Here is a 23,769-nt window from a genome sequence, read left to right on the forward strand (position 1 = left end):
GGGATTTGAAGCATTTGGGTGAGTCTGAAAATTGTAATTTTGTTTGTAGAGCGAGAGTATGCCTTATATAAATAAAGGAAGGTGTCGAAGAATTTAATTTAATTCGATTATTTTGTAGATTGGAAGCTCCCCGTGGCTGCAGGAACCCGGTGGCGCATCTGCAACACACGCCTGGCAGTTGGTTCTCGCCTTTCCATTTTTCTCGCCGAAAGGATCCGGTGTAATTCTAGCGCGCGCGCTGAAAATTAATGTGGCTCGAGGTGGTACGCGCGGAATTCGATCCAGCAACGACCCGCTTCTTCACCTTTACGGTACTCGCGTTATCCTGACACGACGGGCACGGAAATATGCAGGGAACCGCGCCCGTTTGTATTGGCCGTGTTTCTCAAGCGTACGGTTGGCTCTCATTAGCAGCGTCCACGGGAGAACAGATTGCCCGAAACACGCTTAAAATTCCAACGATCCAGTAAATCGGCAACTCTCAGCCGTTGCTCGATCGAAAAGGTACAATTTCTCCAGCTACGGGTAAAGATGAAATTGTGTTGTAAAAAAATAAATATACGTTTACCCTAACCGTTGATCCTAAAGCTTTGGAATTTATTAACGACAAAAGCTTCCAACTTACTAGGTTTCGATGCTGCCCCTGCAACACGCTCGATCCCATCGCTACTCGTTAGACGCCGAACGGACCAACCAGGAAGCGCAGGAACGAAATAGCGTCGTTTGGAAGACGTAAACGTCGGTTACTGCCCGATACTTGCATCGCTGATTGCGCTCTTAAATGTAAACGTACTCGAAAATTCGAGATAAGTCGGGAGCTCGAAAATAGGGGAGATCCCAAAGTGTGGTCAGAGCCTCCCTTAGTTTCGAATTCTCGAATAGCTTTTGCACAATGGTGGATGTTAAGAACTCTCTTACCCTGGAAACATGAAATTAAGAAGCGTGTGCTGTACGAACGAATAGATTTTAAATTATTTAACGCGTTACAATTAAGCTTCTGGTCTCCCCTACTCCGTTGTCGTTACGCCGAATGCTCGCAGTTTCATGGCGGGGACGTTCCGCCTGAAACGTTCGAAAAAGTTCGTGTTCGTGGTCGAGCGCGTGAGAGAGCGAGCCGTTGGGACGGAAATTCAGGGCGAAGGTTCCAGAGGTTCCGGTTACGATGCCTCGATGGTGTACGGGTCGTTGGCCGCGTGCGCGTCAGTATCGCGTCGAGATCCGGGCGAAGGAGTATCAGGAAGAATGGAAAGGGGAATGTCGGTCACTGGGCCTTTCCTCCGCGATGACGGTACTCCGTTTAGCGCCTCGGGGGCCACCGCCTAGGAATGTTCCAAGAGTACAACGCCGATGGTTCCTTCTCTTCTCTTCCGTTGCCTTCTACGTCTCTAAATCGGTAACATTCGCGTATCCGCCATCCCGTAGCTACGGCGGCGCCCATCGTCGCGAGCACGTTGCAAAATAAACGTACACCGTATAATTTAAACACGGCTCTTCGACTTTGTAAAGAAAGAACTTTGTCCCTTGAATTCTAATATGCAAGTGCTCTGTCGTATACGCTTCCATGATCCACCTGTTAAGCGCAAATTGTAATTGTAGTAATTGTAGTTTCAGACAAGCTTGAATTTGACTCGTTGCGCGAGCTGCATTCATTTTTCTTTTGCAATTTGGTAAATTAGAATTTAAAACTCGGTATTTACGCGGCCACCATTTTGCTGAAACGACCAATCACTGTTCTGTTTACCCCAATCTGCGACGTTGTTTCGTCCCGTTCTCGTAAAAACAAAAAAAAAAAACAGAAAAACGAGCGCTGTAACGAATTCGTATAACTGTGCAGCCCCGCGTATGGTAGCGGTACCTACGCGTAGCGTCTAGCGAATCGAGAAAAGTTCATGAATGTATTATACACGCTACACCTGCAACAGGGACGAATGGTGAACTGTCAGGGCCCTAGAATTATTCGTTCTCCTCTAGGCTATTTTAAATTCATTTTACGCAACGATTGAATAATATTCAATTAGTTGATACATCCTTTTATCGCCAAAAATGGCATGCACCTTACCAAGCCTGATCGTTATAACGTGTCGAAAGTTTTCTTACGAAACATCATCCGCTATCGTATTCGTTCTGTTGTCTAACATATGTCAGTTATATACCCAGACGGAAGTTATTGCAACGCGAAAGATCAACATAAGGAAGCGGAACGATCGTATTCCTTTCTTTTTTCGACGGATTTCTTTGTCCAACTCCTATAACAGTGGTTCCCAAACCTTTCGAAGGTTCCCTCCTAAAGAACAGAACAAATTAATAGTAAATGAAACTAAATCTATCTGTCTTGTACATTCATAAGATATCGTTGCAGACCTGAAAATTTTTCGGCAAAAAAAAAAAATTTCAAATCATTTTGAGAAAATTATTTTCAGTTGCGGGGGTCGATTACAATCATTTTTGGTCAATAGACATACCCCCGAAATCCTAATCATTTTCGAGTAAAAAATTCCTTACCGAAAATATAACGTGTGACCAAGAATGTGTCTGCAATTTCATTTTCTGTCTCACTTCCTCTTGTGTTCATTTGTGTAACCTGTTGATGATGTTGCGAATGACACGAAAATGATAATGGGGCTCTAGAGCCCCAGAAAAATGGTCCGAAAAAATACATTGGATGTAAGGTCTTCTGTAGTTACACATTCATACCAACATACCAAATTAACAGAGGCCTGTAAGAAAATTCAAATGCGAGTCTTTCTCTGTAGAATCCCACGAGACGGTCCAAAATTACTTCGGGCAGCTTCGGAAAATCGAAAAAAAGTGCATGTGCGATACGTGTGATCTGGCATAGTGTGAGAGAAAGTTGCGCTCGATCTGCGCAGAATAACTGTGCATTGGCGGCAGTGCGCACATGCTTCCACGTATGTGACAGACACTGGAGAATGTAACCTTTTTCACGGGCTTTGATTAATCGCCTTTTAGAAGCATATTTATAGAAATTTGTTAAGAAAGTGTCGTAAAAATGGTGTCTGTCTTGAATACCGTTGACACCGGTCATGAAGATATGATTCACGATGCGGAAATGGACTATTATGGTTTGAGGTTAGCAACTTGTTCCAGTGACAATTTGGTAAAAATTTTCGATCTGAAGAACGGATCGCAAAGTTTGGTAGCCGATTTGAAGGGACACGTTGGACCTGTGTGGCAGGTTGCATGGGCTCATCCCAAATTTGGAAATCTCTTAGCTTCGTGCAGTTACGATCGGTATGTTCACGTTTCTTTCGTTCAGCACAACAATTTGTAACAAGTGAAACCAATTTATTTTATTTTAAAGCCACTCGATGTTATTTCTTATAATAGAAAAGTAATTATTTGGAAGGAGCTAGGAGAGTGGACAAAAATTTATGAATATACCGGTCACGATTCATCCGTTAACTCGGTAGCATGGGCGCCACACGAATTTGGCTTGATCCTTGCTTGCGGTAGTTCCGATGGTTCGTTGTCTATTCTCACCAACAATGGAGATACATGGGACACGCAAAAAATTGCAAATGCTCATACCATTGGATGCAATGCCGTAAGTTGGTGTCCGGCTATCGAGCCCAGCTTTGATGCTAGTGGAACACAGAGAAACAGCGCTGTAAAAAGATTGGCAACAGGAGGTTGTGATACTTTAGTTAAAATTTGGAAAGACGAGGGTGACAGATGGATTGAAGAAGATAAACTTGAAGCACACAGTGATTGGGTGAGTTTTCGTTTTGATGTTCAGGTTTACAAACCGATTATACGTACAGTAGTACCCGCTTAAGCGTCCAAGCTCGGGACCGGCCGCGGACGCTTACGCGGGGAAGTGAATTCTATGGTAGTGAGATCCAAGTTACACTCGACTTCGAAAAATGGTGTGTAGGGGGTGGGTGGGGGGGATAACAATGGATGCTAAAGTAGGCAAAAATGCGAACGCTAATGCGGGAATTACTGTATGTGGCAAAAGAATTCTTTGCCTATATAAATAATCAAACGTAGGTACGAGGCGTAGCATGGGCACCAGCCGTTGGACCGTCTAAAGCTGCACTGGCTTCTTGTTCGCAAGATCATCGTGTAATTGTATGGACCTCGAATGATTATTCCAGTTGGACGCCAACTATTCTTAATATCTTTGATGATGTCATTTGGAACGTGAGTTGGTCATTGACCGGAGGTATTTTAGCAGTTAGCGGGGGAGATAATAAGGTATCCCTTTGGCGCGAAAATACCGAAGGACAGTGGACTTGCATTTCTGAGACGAACAAGGGTCAAGGAAGTCTTAATAACACTGATCAACGTGCGCTATAATATCGGAAAATAGAGCCTAGGATGTTTTGTACTAATAAACACTGTAAATTAAAACAATCGTTCTGTATTAATTACAATTTTATGCTATATGTTTGTACTCTTACCATATATCTACACATAAAGAATTATAATTTACAAGATAAAATTAATTTCAATATTTAGTATTTATAGTAAAAAAAAATCGTCGCAATTTTTCTTAAAGAACGTATGCTTCGTAAGCGATGTATAAACTATAAAAATATACCAATTTCTCCATGATCGAAATTGAAAGTATCTGGAAAATTTACACAAAAATAAATTATTGTACATAGGATTCGTTCTACAATCAATCTTGTGTATACAAAGACGGGGTAAAAACGATATCCCTCTTAATAGCAGTTGAAGCTTCTTCCATCTTTTCCTTTAAAACAGGATCACCAATAGTTACAGCTGCAATTTTAACGTCCTTTAACGTTTCGCTTAATTGTTGAATACATCGTACTATGATTCCTTCTTGTACATCCGTTTTCTCCATAATCTCGGCGAACGATTTTGCTTGCGCCCAATCGTACACCACTTCAACCAAACCGATATTCAACGGTTGCAGCGTTGCTAATTGATAATGCTGTTCTAAAGATTCTAATTCGGAATATATCTTTTGTATTGCTTCGTATCCCTGGATCAATGAGAAAATACAAATGTTACAAACGGTATTTTCTACAAAATAATTTGTGAAATTATGTCGAAAAATTATACCCTCTTCAATTCTGGAGTAAGATGTGGTTCAACGTTCGTTCGTTGTTGAAACACTAAAGTAGACAACAATGCTGCTATTTCAGCCGGCTGAAGTATTGTTAATACATTTTTAAGAATAAGTTCTGTAATTAGCAATTCGTTACTACCCATCTGAAGCGCGACTCGTCCTTTCAATGCAACTGAAAAATATTTGAACATATTACATATTAATAGTTCACCAACACTGATCATCTTTATAAAACATGTTACTCGATACCAACCTCTTTCATCGTTATCTATGTATCCCAAATCTTTAAGAAGAGCAACAGCGCTTGTATAGTCGGGATAAAGACTCAACTTTTCGTCGCTAAGTTGAAGCTGAAGCTTTATCTTCTTGCTTTCTAATTCGCTTCGTTCGAATACGATTTCAAATTGTTCTTCAAAATTTGAAATTTCTGTGTATTTCATATCGTAAACTTCTTTTTTTAAACGAAGCAACCGATTTATTTTCGTTTTAAAATTATAGTTCGATTTCATTTCCGTATAAGGTTGTAAAACGGGAGCATATTGAGCAGCACTCAACGACAATATCATTAATTGTTGTATAGCGAATTGATAAGATTGATCACAAGGCGTGTCCCTAAAAATAGTCTTAAATTAACTCTCTATCGCATAAATTTTATTTTGTAAAAAAAAAACCAGTTTTACCTATATTTTGGTATTTGCTTTTTTCCCCAACTTGAGAGGACTAAAGCGCAATCTACATTAATTTTGCAATTTGTTATTTCTAATATATGCCACGCAGATATAATTAACACTTCGTCGACTGGAACTCCAGATGGTACGAACAACTCTTTTTTTGTTAAAGCGATCATGTCGTGCCATTTTTCGGACTTCTTGAACTTAACCGCTTTCGATGGATTTTCCTCGGCAGGTTTCGATGGTTCGGAATTCTTAAGAACTAATACCCTGTATTGTCTACCGCTTTTACTTTGAACTGTACTCAATACGAGAGCTAGTTTATTGTAGTGGCTTGCATAAGATATAATCAAAACTCTGCCAGGTGTTAAATCTTGTACTATCTTCTTCTGTGTCTCGTATAAAAGCGGTTTTAAATATTTTAGATACTCCAAGTAGTCGACGGCATTCTTATAAAAATCACACAGGTATTTTTGTAGATCAGTTAAGGGCGGTAACTTTGATAGTTCGTCTTCCACTTTTTGTAATTCGACTTTGTAAACATTTTGTTTCGAAGCGAACGACGATTCTTTAAAGGATCTGCGCATCATTGCCTCGACAGATACCGATTCGTGTACTCGTCTCAGATTTAAAACCATGGAGTATGTTACTTTAAATTTAGATTCTAGGTTTTGAGCTTGACCACACATCATAGTTATCAGTTCGTTCAGATGTGGTAACGATGTACGACACATAATTACAACCATTCCTGCCGTGTCGTGGCCTCTACGACCAGCACGACCAGCCATTTGTATGTATTCGGTAGGATAAAGTATCCGAAAATTGTTACCATCGTATTTTCTAATGGAGTCGAAAATTACGGTACGTGCTGGCATGTTCATACCCATTGAAAATGTTTCTGTCGCAAACAGCAACTGCAAGATAAAATACAATGTGTTTAATAAATATCTAGACATAAAACATAATACAGTATTTGGATAACTGACCTTTACAATTCCACTTTGAAAAAGCATTTCTATTATCTCCTTTAAAATAGGTAATATACCACTGTGATGTATGCCAACACCATTTTGCAACAATTCTTGTATCATGAGAACTTGTGGCAACTGTCTATCCGTGCCTTTCAAATGCTTAATATTATTTTGGAAAAAGACTCTGATGGTATGTTTTTCAGTTTCGGTAGTGAGATTGACATTTCTTAATAAAACTGATATCATGTCGCAACGCTTTCGTGATAACATAAACACAACGACAGGTAACATATTCTGAAAAAAAAAAAACAAAATTTGAATCACTTGTATGAATAAATAACTATTAATTATTAAATACGTATACTTTGATCGTACATTGCTCTTGAGGTGACTGATGAAAGCATACCACAACGCCTGCTCTTGTTTTGGCAACATAACATTCTTCAAATTTGTAGTATGTTTAGACTTATTTTTACTTGTATTTTTCGCAGCCGTTGCCATCTCGTACCTGAATTAATGACCGTGTGTCACACATAGAATACGTATATACGTGTAATTAAAAAATAGAAGTTAACGATCGTTACCCATGAAGCAAAAATTCACCCTTTTCGTTTAACACTAAAAATCTATCGTGTCTAGTTTTACCATTTGTTCCAGTATATAAATAATGTTGTAGCGGTACTGGTCGTTTCAAAGTACTTATCACAAACATTTTTTTTTTCTTAGTACGACCGACCCAGTCTGCAAATACTAGTGGATTCGGTACAGTCGCAGACAACATTACTATGTTAACTGTTTTTGGTAAAAGAATGACACTTTCTTCCCAAACATGACCACGCTGAAGCACACAGAATAATAACATAAATGCGGGGGGAAAAATCCGCGCGGCCACGAGTCGCGATCCATATCAGTTATGTTATAACAAAAATAAACTAATATATAGCATGAAGCTTTACCTACTTCGTCATTATTAATATAATGCACCTCGTCGAAAATAACAAATTCTAAATCTCTTAAAACGTCTGCTGCACAGTATAACATGGATTGTAAAATTTCTGTAGTCATGATAAGACACGAAGCATTCGAGTTAATTTGCAGGTCCCCTGTTAACAATCCGACACTGTCAAATTTTTTTTTGAAATCGCGATATTTTTGATTCGAAAGTGCCTTTATAGGAGATGTATAGATGACCCTAAAAGAAATATAATTAACACCGAGCTCGATCATTAAAATTATCAAATTGGTACCTTGTCATATGTTTTTGACTTAACGCGATCGCGTATTCCGCTACTGTCGTTTTTCCAGCCGATGTATGAGCGGCAACAAATACATTACAGTTCTCTTCTAACTTAAGGATTGCTTGTTTCTGGAAAGTATCCAATTCGTAAGGAAAACACATTGCTGGATCAGGTATATGTTTATCAAAATCATTTATTGGAATTGACACGTCTAATTGTTCCGCCCACTCTGATTTTGCATTCTCTGCAGGTTTATCTGAGATCTTCAAAACAGGAATATCCGATTTATCTAAAAACGGAACAATTTCATCGAACGATGATTCTTGTATATCCGAAGGTTTAGTAGTCTCTTTCTCTTTCTTAGTGTCTTTTCCTGACGACCAGATATCGAGCACATTCCGCTCGTCGTTTACGATCGCCATTAAATTAATTTTCTCTGCTATTTTTTCGATTTCATTTTTCTCTGATTCCAATAACTGTTCTTCCTGTGTTGTTGCCTCTTTTGGAGTGCAATTATCACTTTTAAATTCTATTCCAGCTGTGAATCCTTTCGCCAAGGTTCTTAAATTATTTTCAAAGTCGATATCTTCCATTGTTAAATTTTGTACCATTTCAGGTTCATCGAAGCCACCCGGCCAGAATGGAATATTACTGGCATTTCCTATGAACAATTTTCATCTTTAATTTATTATATATTATTAAAGCATGCAAGTGTACAGAGATTGTAATCACTGCCACCCACACTCTAATGTTGATTTATAATTCTTTATATCAAATACCTCTTATATTATCTGTAGCAGGCCCTGGTGCACGGGTCATAGACATTGAATTTCGTGCATTTTCACCGGCTGATGTTACAGGAACTTCGCACATTTCTCCAAGTTCTCCGGTAACAGGATCACGCTCAAATTTTAACATAGTGCTAGGCGATGCTAAATCAAAGTCCAAAAGAGACAAAATATCAGGTTTCCTTGGCCAATAACATTGGGCATTATCCAGATGGTATATCGGAAGATTATCCACGCACATAATATATTCTCTCAGTACAGTCTGACTATCAGACAAAAGAGAGGGTGATATAAACCGCAACTGCAGAGCAAAAATGTTTGAAAAAAATGTTTTAATATTGTTCAAAGTATTTAAACAAATATAGTATAAAAATATGTAACTGAAAAAGAAATACCTCTGTATCCGTATTATCCTCCACATCCATTTTATTCAGATATTGTACTTATGTCACAAACAACACAATTTTTGTACTAATTAATCAATATACTTCCGTTTATTGTGTAAAACACTACAACAAAATATACACAAACAATAGATATTAATAAACACCGAAAGTATTATCTATGTAAAATATATATGCTTGTCCTGATTTCAATTAAATGATAACTATGATATCGTTCGTTTAATTCTTTGCGGACGAAACAATTAAAAACGATACATTTTCTTATTAAAATTCGTAAGATTTAAAAAATAAAAATTCTGCACGTGTGTACATTATACAATACCTAAAAGTTATGTTAACAGGTTAATAACATTTTTATTACAAATTTATGTGTACAAAATTTGCAAACCAGCGACCTATACATGAATTCATCAGCCACATTGATGATTAGTGCAGATAAATATATGTGACAAACGTTCGCAAAGGGTTAAATAAACTATTAAAGGAAACATTTAGTCACAGTGTGGCGCTAATGTGGTATTTGTTGTCGCCTCTCATGCGGTACTGTGCGTAGTTTGTAGTTTGTAATAGATTGTACATGGTTAGTATTGAAATCAACTATGTGCCTAATATCCATTCGAGAGTTTTACCATTCAAGTAGCATAGTTATGAAGATCTTAAATTTTCTTGTATAATGTCGTTATACGTAAATTTAAATCTTCCATTCGTGGTCATCTTATTTGCAACTACATGAACGATACTTCTGTAACGTCAGTACAGTCCAACATGTATTTCAAGTATTTCCCAAAAGATATAGAACAAACTGGAGTAACTGGACCCTTGATAAGCATTAGATCAAGCACAAAAATTGTATCTTTCTAACGACCAAAGTTGCTTTGTAATAATGTTAATCTTACTATTTAATGAACTCTATTATCGTTAAATATAGTTTTATTCGTTTAATCATCATACAAGTATCCCTAAAATACTATTTCATATAAATCATTGAGTATCATATTCTTCCGAAACAAAGTTCGAGAATTCCGTTGGAATCCCGACAATTTTAGTTGGCTGAATTTCTTGGAAATGACGTCACAAGCCATAGAAACCGCCAAAACTTGTACCATCTCCTCGCAAAATTAAAGACAGTTTACAGTATAAAGAACTACGCTTGTTGAATCTTCAATAAGTTTAGTTTCATTAAAATATGATGTCATAAACACAACAATCTCTGTTGCAGAGATATAAACGTAATTATTGGAATAATAATCATGTTTGTATTGCCAATTGGGACTGCTGTAGTAACAGCAAGACAGTTTAGAGATAATTGGCGCCAATGGGAAAAGAACGTAGATGCTACGCCATTGGAACAAAGTGCAGGGGATTCCGTATAACCGTTCCTTGTTAGTTACATTTCTTGTTAAACGTTTAACCATACTGTTCACAATATATTTGAAAAATGAAACTGTTAGAATCTCGCATGAATTTACAGGACTGTGTACGCAACGTTACTAAGTACTCGTTTATTTGAAGCATTGGCGCCATAATTTGGAACAGATATGAATCAAAATATAGATACACTTATGAGGCAAATATTCTACGCTGTTCAGTTCTCTAAAACTTGTCATAAAAGTAATATAAAAAAGTTAATGAAGTACTACCAGCAGGTACGAACAAATTCTTATTGCTACGATCTAATTCTTCATGGAATGTAATTTTAATATAATTCTTTTCTCATTTCAGTATGAATTGCCAGAATTTTGGGCATCTTTCGTATTGTGCTTTAAACTTCCACTTACAATCGCACAGCACCATCCGCGAGTTGAACATACTCTTCAATTTGTTGCCAAGTTTGCTGTCAGTTTACTTAATGTCACGAATGAAGAGTCAGAGGAATCACTGTGTCCTTTCTTTAGTCAATTATTTGACTTTCTGTTGAGTCATCTTTGTGCAAAAGATCAAGTTGTACGATTTCGCATTTGTAACTTTTTACACATATTGCTAAATTCTATGGGTGATCAGGCTTTTTTAGATGATAATCTTTGCGACAAGATTACCGTTTCTATGATGGATCGCTTGTTGGATAAATCACCGAAAGTCAGAGTTCAGACAATTTTCGCTTTATACAGACTTCAGGATCCCATGGACGGTCAGTGCCCAATTATAGAAATGTGCATGTATCATGCTTCCAGGGATCCAAAGGCAGAAGTTCGCAAAGCGGCATTGATGTGCATGGGAAAGAATCAAAAAACATTGCAGGTAGCATTATCGCGTACAAGAGATCTGAATGAAAGAGTACGTAAAGCGGCGTACGAATTTATTAGTAAAGTTACAGTTAGATCTTTAACTATTATACAAAGACATCAATTATTAAACGATGGTCTGCTAGATAGATCTGAAAAAGTTAGAAAGTGTGTAGAAAATGTTCTATTACCAACATGGTTAAGGCATTTTAACGAAGATTTCATAGCTTTAGTGAAAGCTCTTGATGCTGAAATTGATATGAACGCATCTGTTCTTGCTTTAGACACTTTATTTAAGTAAGTGTTCAATCTATGTTTTATTATGCATACAATTAAGTATTTCTTTCGAGTAACAAATATTTAATTTTTATTCTATTAGAAAGACCGAATTAAACATATTGGTAGAACAGTTACCAATACATAAAGAAACAAAGTTAATTCCATTAGATAAGTTAGTTACAGAGAATGTATTATACTGGAGACGTTTGGTAAAACATATTTATTCTGAAAATCATACAGAAGAATTGGAAAAAATTATACCCGAATTATCCATGTTTTGCACATACATCTCCGATTTTCTAAAACTAATGTCTGCTGGTGAAACGGAGACATGGGTCAATAATATGCAAAAGTTCATTCTTTTACAATTATTCGAGATAGTGACAACATATGATTTATCCGATGAGCTCGGACGGAAGAAATTGAGCGAATTAATATGCAATACATTGATAAGTAACCACTGGTCTGAAAAGATCATCGAATGTATAGTATCGCATTTACAATATGTTGTACCAGATGTAAATAGTAGAGTAAATATTTTATGTAACGTGATCAGCGATATTAGAGCGCCTTTGATGGAACCTTCGCAAGTTGAGCAGGTTCCTCAACTCTCCAAATACCAACAAGAAAAGATCAATGTACAAGTAAGCATGTAATCCAGAAGTAACATTAAAACACGTTAACGCTAAATATTTGGACTATATATGCCCCTAATTAATAGTATTTTTCAGATAGCATCGCTCAAGGTAAAGTTGTTGGAATTGAAAGAAATAGAGTATCAGGCTATACAAGACAAGGAGTTTTTGAAGGCAGACAGTTTACAGAAGGAAATAAGTACATTAACCGAAGAAATAAAAAACTTCTCGGTAAAAGTTCCTCCTCCTTCTTTGATGATCGTCGAACAAGAGGTCACGGAAAAGAATGATCCGGAAACGATGATTAAATGTCTAAGCATAATATGTACTCTATTACAGTCTGTAACTTCGTTAACACCGACTCTTAGGGATTTGATGAAAATAGGTTTTGTCAGTTTAGATGTAAGTACTTGTTTTCTAATTTTTTATTTTGCTCTTCCGATTCGTTCGATGTAATTTTTATTTGTAGCATTCAAACGACAACGTTCACATATTGGCACTAAAAACAGTCAGTATCTGCTGCATACTGGATAAAGAAATAGCAAAAAAACATATTATAATATTGCTTCTACAGTTTTCTTTGGAACAAGAAAATTCAGGAATTTGGGTGATAGCTTTAAAGGGGATCTTTGATCTTTTATTGTTGTACGGCCTCGACTATTTTGGCATCGTAGAAAGTCAAGAAGGAACCGCCGAGCAAAGTAAAAAATCTAGCAGCAAACAATTATACACCGACAGTGATCGTGAAGTGAGTCTGTTGTCAACACAGAGGCCTGATACAGAGGGGAACAATTGCAATTTTATCAAAATTCTAACGGAATTATTAGATAACGCGGTAAGCATATATTTCGCGAAATATTCGTTTAAGTTGAGAAATTATTACGCGTATTTTTTTTAATAAAAACACAGAATGAAGAAATAAGAACGATCGCCACCGAAGGTTTCTGCAAGTTGTTAATTAATCAACGAATCAATAGTGTCGGTTTATTGTCGAGATTAATAATTTTATGCTTCAATCCTGTGAATGATAGGGACTACTATCTTCGACAATGTTTAAGTACTTTCTTCGATAACTTTTTAACACGCGTACCCCAGGCGCAAGAAATGTTGGAAGGGGCGTACTTGCCGACATTAAAAATTTTGTATAACGCGCCAGAGACCAGTCCCTTGCAAGAAGTCGATCCCTACGTCGTGTCCAAATTTATATTGCTCATGACCAGGCATGGGCTTTGTAAACCTTTAACGGAAGATTACCATGCGCACAACAGTCTTGTATATACCATGTTGGCGGAAATATTAAATTTACATAGCTGCATTGATCAACAAGTGCTCGTTAAATCTCTGCAAAACTTGTATCTGGATATAAACGATGATGTGTCGAAAGAAAATTTACGTCGAACTATAACTACAATTTCGGAAATGGTAAATTATTATTTATCACGATCGGTCTGTTATTATTTATAAGTTGTAAGTATATAAACTTATTATGTGTTTTTTAGATACAAAGTTCCGGAAAACAATTCTGTAAATACATTGACATTTTCAAACGAAAGTTAGATAATCCTACAGTCGACACTGGGTCACAAGATGAAGACACTGAGACTGATGATTGAAAATTATTTTACAATTTATACCGAGTTTTATATTTACAAAAGTTAAAGTATTTATCGATTTTATATACAGAGTGTGAATCATCTCCTACTCGCTTGTACCACCAGTTACGGGAGACCCTGTATATGGTAAAGTCTCATTGTTTAATAAATAATAGAATTTGTAATCGCAAATTTGAGGTACATTAACATTACTCTGATGTCCATTATACTCCTAAGTTATTTATTATAAAAAATTTCTAGGCATGTTTTTATTTAATAAAGTTGCAAATGTGTAAAACATTCCTTATATTTCTATTAATGAAAAATCAAAATCATAGTCTATTACCAAAAAATTTTTATGGGGTCTCGAAATTCCACGTTACCAACGTTACCAACAGATTCAGAAATAAATTTTAATCCCTTCCATAGTCAACTCACATGTATTTATGCACACCCTATAGCTGCTGCCCATCAATACTAATTCAGTGAATAATTTCTCAACTGACCGCCATCCTTTCACCTTTCACCTTATGGACTTTCATGGCCCAATCTGACTGCCATACCGACCTAAAAATTCGGAGATGATTTTAGCGGCCTCTTCTCATGGATAGCAGTCAGTTAAAAAACTCACTGAATTAGTGTGATAGGCAGCAGCTAGTGCATGTAAATGCATACCAATTGAAAAGTACGAATTATTCGCGATTCCTTGACTAGTCAAAGTTGTAAATAATTTGGTAAAAATCAGTCTATCCGTGGTTTCTATCCGCGGCATCCTTCGGGTTCGTAATACAAGCTTCGTGAGACATCGGAGCCTTCCCCACCCCGCCGCCTAATTCGCGAGCGTTGCCGAGCACAGCGGACGACCGTCATTCGTACTTTGTAAATAAACATAGCAAGACGTATCGGCGTTCCGCGACCGAGGTGCGTATATCTAACCTGTTGATCTTCCCACTATTACTACTCGCGTTTCAATTACTATCTCTTGCAATACGGTTTCGATTTAACCATTGCTTAATATAATAATCGTTCGTGTATTTTAATGCATCGTTATTTCATTTCTGTTACAGTCTCCTATTGGAATTCGAAATTAAGAAGACTTGTTGAAACCTATCAAGACATTTCGCGACCAACAAAGTATGTATTTCTAACCTTTTGCTATTTCCTCGTTATAATCAATCATTGTTTAATTATGATTTAATTTGTATTTTATTTCTGTTGCAGTCTCTGATTGAAATTCGACGCCATGGGAAGTTTCATTGGCGCGTAAAGTACACCATAACAGATGGCAGACGAGTCGACATATTTTGGAGGGTATATTGGTAACGTTCAAACAATTATAACAAAAATTAACATGCATATTAATATTTATACATTTTTATCGGTTCATTTCTTCATTCCTTGCAAGCATGATTCTAATTTTGTAATCGGTCATTGTTAAGATAAATTATGAAAATCTTTGACAATCTTTTTATCCACTTCGATATATATCGAAGTATTCAGAAATGGCGTCGGTAGATATTAACGATACATTGGAATAATTTATATTAGACTGTATTCCGATCGCGATTAAATATTTCCGACTATTATTTATTTAATTGATCATTCATATTTCTTTATGAATCGTTGTAATTGCAATTTGCATACATATTTCGATACAAGTTTCAGTAAACGTAGTAACTGCGTAGTTGGAATATGCTATTTGAGCATAAATAACTTGCGAACTTTAATTCTTGCAAATTTCGGAATATTTATAAAAATTACGGGATATTCTAACATTCGATAAAGTAAAAATAATCATGCTTACAACTCTAACAATGAAATTTAGTGATATAATATTTATAAATTGAATAAATACTTGTACGTAATTATTTTCGTATGTAATATTTTATCGTTGAAATTCTCATCGATTGAGAATATTTCGCCTTCGTGGCATTGATCTTGTACGGGACAAACTATGTATACAGCAGTGCTTGGTAAAGCAGTATTTCTGTTGACGAATTTTAGTAAGAAGAAAAAAGAAAATCGATAGGCAAAGCACAGATGTGCTTGTTTTGTTTCTTGTCTCCTGTCCCTTTTCTTTCAGCTCTTTTCTTTCCAGGAAATTTGTTGGCCGAGCGCAATGCGGCCGGTAGATTCGGTGATTGTACGTAGCAACAAGTTTGTTTCTCGGGGCAAAGTGACCCCGAGCACGTTATCGTTCGCGATGTTAGACAAACGCGAGAATAGAAGCAGTGTTTCTTACGCGGTATTAAATTACTTCCAGAGCATCGTGGCTCCTTGTTTTCTGAATCGCGATAATAGAGTCATTTGTTCGCCGATTTCAATCTTCGGTCGCGGTAATTTAACTTAATACTTTGCAATCAAATTAATTATTTTTTCAATTTGAAATTTAAACTCCTCGTTACCGGAATTAGAATCAGTGCATCACCGAAGAGGATTATTCGGCGATGCTCCACGAGCAAACAATGTAAGTATAAATATATACTTTGAAATTTTTAATTAAAAATCTCTACAGTTTTTACGATAGATTCTAATTGTTTTCTTACAGTTTTCTTACAGTTTCTGAACGTGATCCTGGGAACCAGCAGCAGTACCCGGGGGGTATCGGGCGGTGGACCACGAGCGAACAACGTAAGTATAAATTTATACTTTGAAATTTGTTAATTAAAAATCTCTATAATTTTAACAATAGATTATAATTGCTTTCTTATTCTTTATAGCAGGAGCATGCAGGGGGCTTTGATGACTTCCACTGGGGCAGCAGCAGCATCATCATGCAGTCATCCCAGAGGTTCAAGTTCATCACTCGTAAGTCGCATGCTATTTATGTTCCTCTGGTCCCCAACCATGTTGTAGGATGAAAGATCCGAATCAACACGGGTGACCAGTTGTATACTTAGTATTTTTGACGAGTTAAGTGACCCATGAATTGTATTTTTTTAGTGTAGGCTAGGGTCTTCTTGCACTCGCGTTTTTAAATGTTATCAATAAATATTACACAATTTTGATACAATATGTATATGAAATATGTTTATTAACTTTATACGAATTATACAATCGAGTAGAATATGAATTAATATAATGTGAAAACATTATATTAATCGTACGATTCAGTAGAATATCTTACATTATTAATATAATTATTAAATATTCGTTTTATCGATTAATACATCATATGATGTATTTTACGTGCAAGAAGGCGTTTCGCGACTGGTCGATTTTGAACTCAAAGGAACATGCATGTTGATTTTATTTTTTAAAAAATTTCCTTTGACGACAGAATCGACTCTGGTTAATTGAATATTTTGAATAGTAATTTAACAAATTTATTTCAATTTGCAAAGTAGATTATTTTATCACGAATTCTTTATCAAAGTCTTACATTTTACACAATTAAATTTCAGTCAGAAATTTTTCTTGAGTAATTATATCTTTTGATATTAACGTAGTCTGTTGTTGATATATTGCATATAACAAGTCGAGTCATTTTTACTGAGAATAGATACCGTTTAGTGAATTATTAATAACCAGTTGTTCTAGTCAGGATTTTCAGGATACTTTTCCGTGTTCGTTGCCTAAGTTCGTGCACATGCCCAAGTGTTATTTGCACGAGCGAAGGCAACGGGGCACGATGACTTAGTTTGTAACATTTATAATAATAATCTATCCGTGCGACTGACAATGCTAGTGTATCGTGCACGATGTACTATCCACATATGTGTGTTTGTGGTTAGGATGTGGAAGTGCATCGTTTCAAAAGTTCATTACAATTCAGATACAGAATTTTTTCACATTTAGATTCATAACAATCGCAATAATAATATCAAACTTGTAGTTGTTATTTACTTGGCAATTGTTCGTATTGCATACGCGTCAATGATATTGTAAAATGCATAATGCATTAGCTTTTCAATCTTATATGATCATATATAGAGTATATTTTAATAAAGTCTATATCAGATATATCAAAATGTTTTACATAAATAATAAAAGTACGCAATGGTCACTAGCTTTGTCAGTCCACTGCAAAAACTGGTACGTACACAATTAGAGTATGAATGAGATTGTGTCCGGGTGTCGGAGGAACCCCGGGGAGTCCTCTCTAGTTTAGGTCGCGCCCGGACATTCAGAATGAGAACCGTGGAGTGTTTGTTTGAGAGACTGAGTTTTGCAATTTTTTAAATATAGGGTTAGGTAGGTAGGTAACTTATTCTCTGGTGTGTGTGTGTTTAAACCTAAGTAGGTAGGGTCAGGGCAGGGCTGTCCACATTAGTAATTCGGGTAGGCGCGTTTTCGCGTGGCAGTTCTGTTCCTGTAGTTACGATCTCGAGAGTAGAAATTTTGCTGATTCAAACGGTGCACTTGTGCTGTTTGTTTCGGCTTCATTTTCGACTCCTCGAATCGCGCGACTCTTAAAGTCGCTCTCTCGCGCTCGCGGTCGCGATTAGGTCCCTTTCGAAACGTTCGTCCCGCTCGAGATGACCACGTTTGCTCTTGCAACGATTCGTATATTGTTGTAAGACTACGTATTGCACGAAATCTCGAGCCCGGTCTTTCGTAAGTTTCAGGCATCGGCAGGACCGCCGAAGAAAGAAAAGACTCTATATGAGCCGAAGAGGCCCTGACAAACTGTCTCAAGAGCGGGCTGCAACAAATGGCTTTTCATCCTTATCTTCTGATAAGAATGGAAAGTCATTCCTCTTACTACTTTGTCACTTAACTCGTCCGTAGTTGTAGTTAGTTTATTTTTTTTGCTGGCTCACGTATGCATGTACCTGATGGTACATGATTGCACCATACATGTCAGCCATCCCTCCCCATAACTCGCGGTTATGATATACATAGAGTTGCGAATATCCAATAATCGCGTTTGCTTGTAGAGTTGCGAATTACTATTTTTCGCGTTTCCTTTTCAGGGTAGTGTTGCGAATAATTACCATTCGCGATTGCTTTTTTGCAAACTTAGATACCAAAAGTTTGCTTTAAAAGTAGCGTTGCGAATTATAGATAAACGCGATTGCTCGTCGAGTTGCGAAATACTATTTTTCGCGTTTCCTTTTCAGGGTAGTGTTGCGAACAATCACGATTCGCGTTGCTTTTTTACTCTTTTATACATATAATGGACATCAACCGCGTTTGCAATTTTCATACTATAAATTAGCGTTGCGATCTTGATCAATCGTGCGATTTTTTCTTTAGCGTTGCGATATTTTCAATGCCCAAATTCTACCCCAATTGTAGTACTAGTAGTAGTTAGTTTATTTTGTGGCCAGTACATGTCTATGTACATGTACCAATAGCCCCTGATTAAAGTTAGAGTTGCGAATAATATACAATGTTCGCGTTTGCTCGTAGAGTTGCGAACAAATATTTATCGCGTTGATATATCAGCGTTGCGAATAAATACGATTCGCGATTGTCTTTGTGCAAACCTAGGAACCGGGCGTTTGCTTTAAAAATAGCGTTTCGAATTATCAGTAAACGCGATTGCTGTTAGAGTAGCGAATCACTATTTTTCGCGTTTGCTTTTCAGGGTAGCGTTGCGAACAATTACCATTCGCGGTTGCTTTTATTCTTGCAAATCGCGTTTGGAATTTTTTCTATTATAAATTAGCGTTGCGATTGTTGATTTATCGCGTTGTTGCCCCGTAGTGTTGCGATATTTAAAACGTCTAACTTCATCCCCATATGTGCCACTCTATTGTAGTTTGAAGTAGCTCGATGTAGTTAGATTATTGTGTGCATGTATGTTTCTAGCTACAACCGAAGACGCCAGCACCTGATCCAGCGTTTTTGGGCAACGCGATTTGCATTAGCGTTGCGAACCATAAATCTATTTCCATCAAAGATAGAGTCGCGAATATACAATAATCGCGTTTGCTCGTAGAGTTGCGAATTCCTATTTTTCGCGTTTCCTTTTCAGGGTAGCGTTGCGAATTCCACACGCGATTGCTTTTATCGTTATTTAAGAATAGCGTTGCGAATGAACCGATCGGTTTGCTCTTAGCGTTGCGAATTACTATTTTTCGCGTTTACTTTTCAGGGTAGTGTTGCGAACAATCACCATTCGCGGTTGCTTTTATTGTTAGAAATCGCGTTTGGAATTTTTATATTATAAATTAGCGTTGCGATCTTTACTTGTCGCGTTTTTTTATTAGAGTTGCGATTCGATGCCCAAAAGCTGGCCAAAACGTTGGCCACTGCATCAGGATCATCGAGATGGAATTCTGCAAAGCCTCGAATGGCTCAACATCGTTGTTAAAATTAGTGTTGCGTATGATTGAATATGGGTGCACGCGATTTAATTAATAAAGGAACCCTGCGTGGTTCATTTTACGAATAACAAGCACCATTCGCGTAGAGTTTTTTATTTTATAAATTAGCGTTGCGAAAGAAAGAATGGTCCACTCGCGGGTTTTTTGAATTTAAGACGAGTGGACGTTTATCTATATTTATATATTTGTCAAAAGAAATACTGCTTAAAAGTACCGTTGTAAACAGACCAATTGTTTTATTCTTTCTAACGCGTTAAAATCTGTAATTTATGTGAATGCATTTTTATCACAGATTTCTGATGCATTTAAAAATGCTGTATTATGATTAATTTTATGATTCCAATATATATTATATCACTAATTATTCATTATTAGAGTTATTTTTACGGGATATAATAACCGTTGCAACTCAATTGTTATTTATAAATAGTGAATTTTTTATAAATATTCTGTATTCTTTGCATGAATCAAAGTTTGTTCGCGATCATTGTTTTATTCGATGGAATATAGATTGCTTGTATCAAAAGGGTATGCAAATTGCAATTCGATATTTCATATTGAGAGTTAATTGCCGCGTAGAATCAATATTTTCGTTCGCTATTGCTTTTTCCGTATGAAACTAATTTAGTTTTGAATACAGTAAAATATGATTATTGCAATGTATACGTCTTGAAAAATTGTTTATTTCATAAAGAAAACGAAAAATAAAATCTACGGTAACGAATGAATGAAATTTTCAATCAATTTCGTATTTATCTTAACAATGCGACGAATTTTCGTTCAATTTCACATGATATTTGTTTTTAAATTTTTTAATATCAATTTTTACTCGCGGAAGATTTAGTTCAAATATTAATTTCATATCAGTTTTACTTTGATCGATTATCGTTATATAATTATTTTTTCTGTGTTCACTAATACACTTTCGTTTCAGCTATTAATCCTTTGAATAAGTTCCTTGTTACAGAATACATAATCATCGAAGAATCGAATTTGAAATGGTACACGGATTCCATCTCGATCGCTCTTACAGAAATATTTCATACAATTTTATTTATCGTCCGATTTATGTTTCAGGGAAACATCGTGGGAGTGACGAAGACACCAAGAAGAAATTATTTCCTCATATTTCTTCGTTTTATATGAATTATATTTATTGAATATGAGTTTTTGTTTCAGGGAAACATCGTGGGATTAATCAAGACAACAAGAAGAAATTATTTCCTCGTATTTCTTCGTTTTATATGAATTATATTTATTGAATATGAGTTTTTGTTTCAGGGATACATCGTGGGATTAATCAAGACACCAAGAAGAAATTATTTTCTCATATTTCTTCGTTTTATATGAATTATATTTATTGTATATGAGTGTATGTTTTAGAGAAACATCGTGGGATCGATGAAGACATCAAGAAGAAAATATTTCCTCGTATTTCTTGCGTACTTCAGATTGCGTTAGAATATAAGTACAAATGTATATAGATTATAAGATAAAAAAGCGTTCTCCAGCGTTTTATTAAGTACTACCAAAACGTGTGCGTAAATTTAAGTGGGGATGATTAATATTAAGGTACATATTAGTATTCTAATATGCAAGGTCCCATACGTGCAGTTGCACATTTCTAGTTGGATCTTCAGTGTCTTATCAGGCACTGTCATAATTAAGAAGGAACAATTAATAATAAAGTACATATCGGTACTTTAGTAATCAGGATTCGTACGTGCAGTTGCACATTCCAATTTCGTTTCTAGAAAACATGTGTATCATCTCACATGTATCAACATTTTGTTAGGTTTTCGATCTCTTCGTCAGAGTTCGTACGTGCAGTTGCACAATTCAATTTCGTTTCTAGAAAACATGTGTATCATCTCACATGTATCGACATTTTGTTAGGTTCTTCGTCTCTTGATTGGGCAGTTCTTTTAAGAACGCTCCTTTTCTAGCTCTTTTCTAACTTCTCGATAGCTTCTCCCTTGGATAGGTATTCGAATTCCTCGCCAAAGGAAGGGTGGTTGGGGCGAGGCTAGGGCGGGTCTCCATACGCAGCAACCTCCTCGTGGTGAGACCTGGGTCATATTATTTACTATGTGATTAATAGACTGCGGATCTTTATGCAAATTCACATTTTTATTAATAGAATTAATGAAATCAGAGCTTTATAGAACTCTGTCTCAAGCCCTAAATATAATAATTCGTATCTTACTTTAAGTATTTCTTATATTTTTGCATATTAAATGCATTCTGTAGTTTTTTGAGGATTAAAGTTTCCCATAAATGCATAAACATCCGCAGTCTAGTAATTAATAGAATTATTAATTACATAGCAAATAATATGAGCTAATGGCTGCGTTCTTCTTATATTTCGAGCCGCAAATACGTTTCTGCCGAGTTATTTTTTAAATAAATGATATATTACAATTTAAAATAAAAAACAAAGGATTTGCGGTGTACTTATAAATGAGGCACATCCGTACGTATTTTAATAATCTCAATCGATTGGTTACTCCAATGAAATTAATCGATCGATGCTCAATTCTGGACTGTACAGCTTTCATACCGTTAAAAAATACTCTAAAATTTCTGTAATTTCATTTTCTGTCTCGCTTCCTCTTGTGTTCATTTCTGAATCTGTTGGTAACGTTGCGAGTGACATGAAAATGGTAATGGGCCGAAAAAATACATTGGGTGGAAGGTCTACTCGTATACCTCGTCTCTGACGATACTCTAGAATCTTTGACGAATCAATGAGAATCAAAACTAACCTAGCGTAGAAGTTCTATATTTACGATGACCTATGCAAGGCGGATCGCAGCCAATTTGCTAACATTATTTAGTTTTCAATTAATAACTGCATTATCCAGCTAAAAGTGATACAATCACAGACGAGGTATAGGATCATATATCTCGTCTGTGATACGATTATTAATTAAACGCTAACGTCTGTGGCGATACGTGCATTGTAGAATTCTCGTCGGTAAGTACGTGCACTTCCGAAGAATCGATCGCTGCGATCCTAGCGACGAGTTGTGCTATTTTCGTTCGCCCCCGTACCGTCTGTTGCAACGATTCTACTCGCCGTTGGAAAACGACATCTTTTGGCATCTTTTTCCAGCAGAATGCCAATTTCTCGTGTCATCGATGTATTTTTAGCTGGTGTCCGGATTGCCCAATAGAGAACAAGTTCTTAGTTTTACGCGATAAGATTTATTTCTCGTCACGAGGCATCGCACAGATTCTTCTCTCACTGCGCAAAAATTATTCGATTGCTATAGCAGTGTTTCTCAGACCATAGACGAGGTATACTGAGTAGACCTCTTTCACCCAATGTATTTTCTCGGCCCATTACCATTTTTGTGTCATTTACAACGTTACCTACTTACTTACTTCGTTGCTTTTTGTTTGGTTATGTGCGACAATCGCTTTCGTAATCTTTCGGAATCTTTCTTAATTTTTCTTATTACGAACAAGAACGGGAACGAAGTTGAACATTATATATCGATTACGTTTATACGTAAGCGCAGAGATCAAAGTCAGCCGGTTACTATCGGCGTGTTTTAAGAGTTTCCATTTATCTCGGGACACGGTTTAGAAAAATAGAAATGACAATGTAACGCGTGCTAAGCTGCTCC

At 36.4% G+C, this 23,769-nt stretch overlaps 3 protein-coding genes across 4 annotated transcripts; 2 read left to right on the forward strand and 1 right to left on the reverse strand.

Annotated features, from left to right (window-relative positions):
• The first annotated feature begins 2,798 nt into the window (after window positions 1-2,798).
• LOC122398845 (protein SEC13 homolog) lies at window positions 2,799-4,453 on the forward strand. The gene is made up of 3 exons (XM_043399080.1): window positions 2,799-3,252; window positions 3,349-3,733; window positions 4,012-4,453. The coding sequence occupies exons 1-3, from the start codon at window positions 3,011-3,013 to the stop codon at window positions 4,318-4,320; spliced, it is 936 nt and encodes a 311-aa protein (XP_043255015.1). The 5' UTR covers window positions 2,799-3,010; the 3' UTR covers window positions 4,321-4,453.
• Window positions 4,454-4,641: 188 nt separating this feature from the next.
• LOC122398843 (helicase SKI2W) lies at window positions 4,642-9,968 on the reverse strand. 2 transcript variants are annotated; one of them, XM_043399077.1, is made up of 12 exons: window positions 9,764-9,968; window positions 9,126-9,239; window positions 8,722-9,031; window positions 7,952-8,603; window positions 7,665-7,896; window positions 7,289-7,542; window positions 7,080-7,212; window positions 6,720-6,998; window positions 5,743-6,647; window positions 5,316-5,674; window positions 5,056-5,234; window positions 4,642-4,975 (listed from the first exon to the last, which is right to left on the reverse strand). In XM_043399077.1, exons 2-12 carry the CDS (start codon window positions 9,153-9,155, stop codon window positions 4,646-4,648), a joined length of 3,663 nt encoding a protein of 1,220 aa, XP_043255012.1. In that variant the 5' UTR covers window positions 9,156-9,239; window positions 9,764-9,968; the 3' UTR covers window positions 4,642-4,645. The 2 variants fall into 2 exon arrangements, with proteins under 2 accessions (XP_043255012.1, XP_043255011.1); XM_043399076.1 differs by lacking the exon at window positions 9,764-9,968 and adding an exon at window positions 9,457-9,609.
• Window positions 9,607-13,906, forward strand: LOC122398844 (condensin complex subunit 3-like). The gene is made up of 9 exons (XM_043399079.1): window positions 9,607-9,714; window positions 10,354-10,516; window positions 10,606-10,780; window positions 10,857-11,653; window positions 11,736-12,279; window positions 12,367-12,672; window positions 12,740-13,105; window positions 13,180-13,692; window positions 13,770-13,906. The coding sequence occupies exons 3-9, from the start codon at window positions 10,673-10,675 to the stop codon at window positions 13,881-13,883; spliced, it is 2,748 nt and encodes a 915-aa protein (XP_043255014.1). The 5' UTR covers window positions 9,607-9,714; window positions 10,354-10,516; window positions 10,606-10,672; the 3' UTR covers window positions 13,884-13,906.
• The last annotated feature ends 9,863 nt before the right edge of the window (window positions 13,907-23,769 follow it).

This window comes from Colletes gigas, unplaced genomic scaffold (genome assembly GCF_013123115.1).
Source record: "Colletes gigas isolate AHSC1104 unplaced genomic scaffold, ASM1312311v1 Colletes_gigas_Sc00012, whole genome shotgun sequence".
Classification (NCBI taxonomy): Eukaryota; Metazoa; Arthropoda; class Insecta; order Hymenoptera; family Colletidae; genus Colletes; species Colletes gigas.

What these genes read in the sequence shown, in the direction of transcription:
- LOC122398845 (XM_043399080.1), top strand. Translation starts at nt 3,011, where the DNA reads ATGGTGTCTGTCTTGAATACCGTTGACACCGGTCATGAAGATATGATT. An exon ending in GCTTCGTGCAGTTACGATCG is followed by an intron (nt 3,253 to 3,348) that starts GTATGTTCACGT and finishes TTCTTATAATAG; the next exon opens with AAAAGTAATTATTTGGAAGG. An exon ending in TTGAAGCACACAGTGATTGG is followed by an intron (nt 3,734 to 4,011) that starts GTGAGTTTTCGT and finishes AATCAAACGTAG; the next exon opens with GTACGAGGCGTAGCATGGGC.
- LOC122398843 (XM_043399077.1), bottom strand. Translation starts at nt 9,155, where the DNA reads ATGGATGTGGAGGATAATACGGATACAGAG. An exon ending in TGCTACAGATAATATAAGAG is followed by an intron (nt 8,604 to 8,721) that starts GTATTTGATATA and finishes AATTGTTCATAG; the next exon opens with GAAATGCCAGTAATATTCCA. An exon ending in CATAGATAACGATGAAAGAG is followed by an intron (nt 5,235 to 5,315) that starts GTTGGTATCGAG and finishes AATATTTTTCAG; the next exon opens with TTGCATTGAAAGGACGAGTC.
- LOC122398844 (XM_043399079.1), top strand. Translation starts at nt 10,673, where the DNA reads ATGAATCAAAATATAGATACACTTATGAGGCAAATATTCTACGCTGTT. An exon ending in TAGGTTTTGTCAGTTTAGAT is followed by an intron (nt 12,673 to 12,739) that starts GTAAGTACTTGT and finishes TTTTATTTGTAG; the next exon opens with CATTCAAACGACAACGTTCA. An exon ending in TAACTACAATTTCGGAAATG is followed by an intron (nt 13,693 to 13,769) that starts GTAAATTATTAT and finishes TGTGTTTTTTAG; the next exon opens with ATACAAAGTTCCGGAAAACA.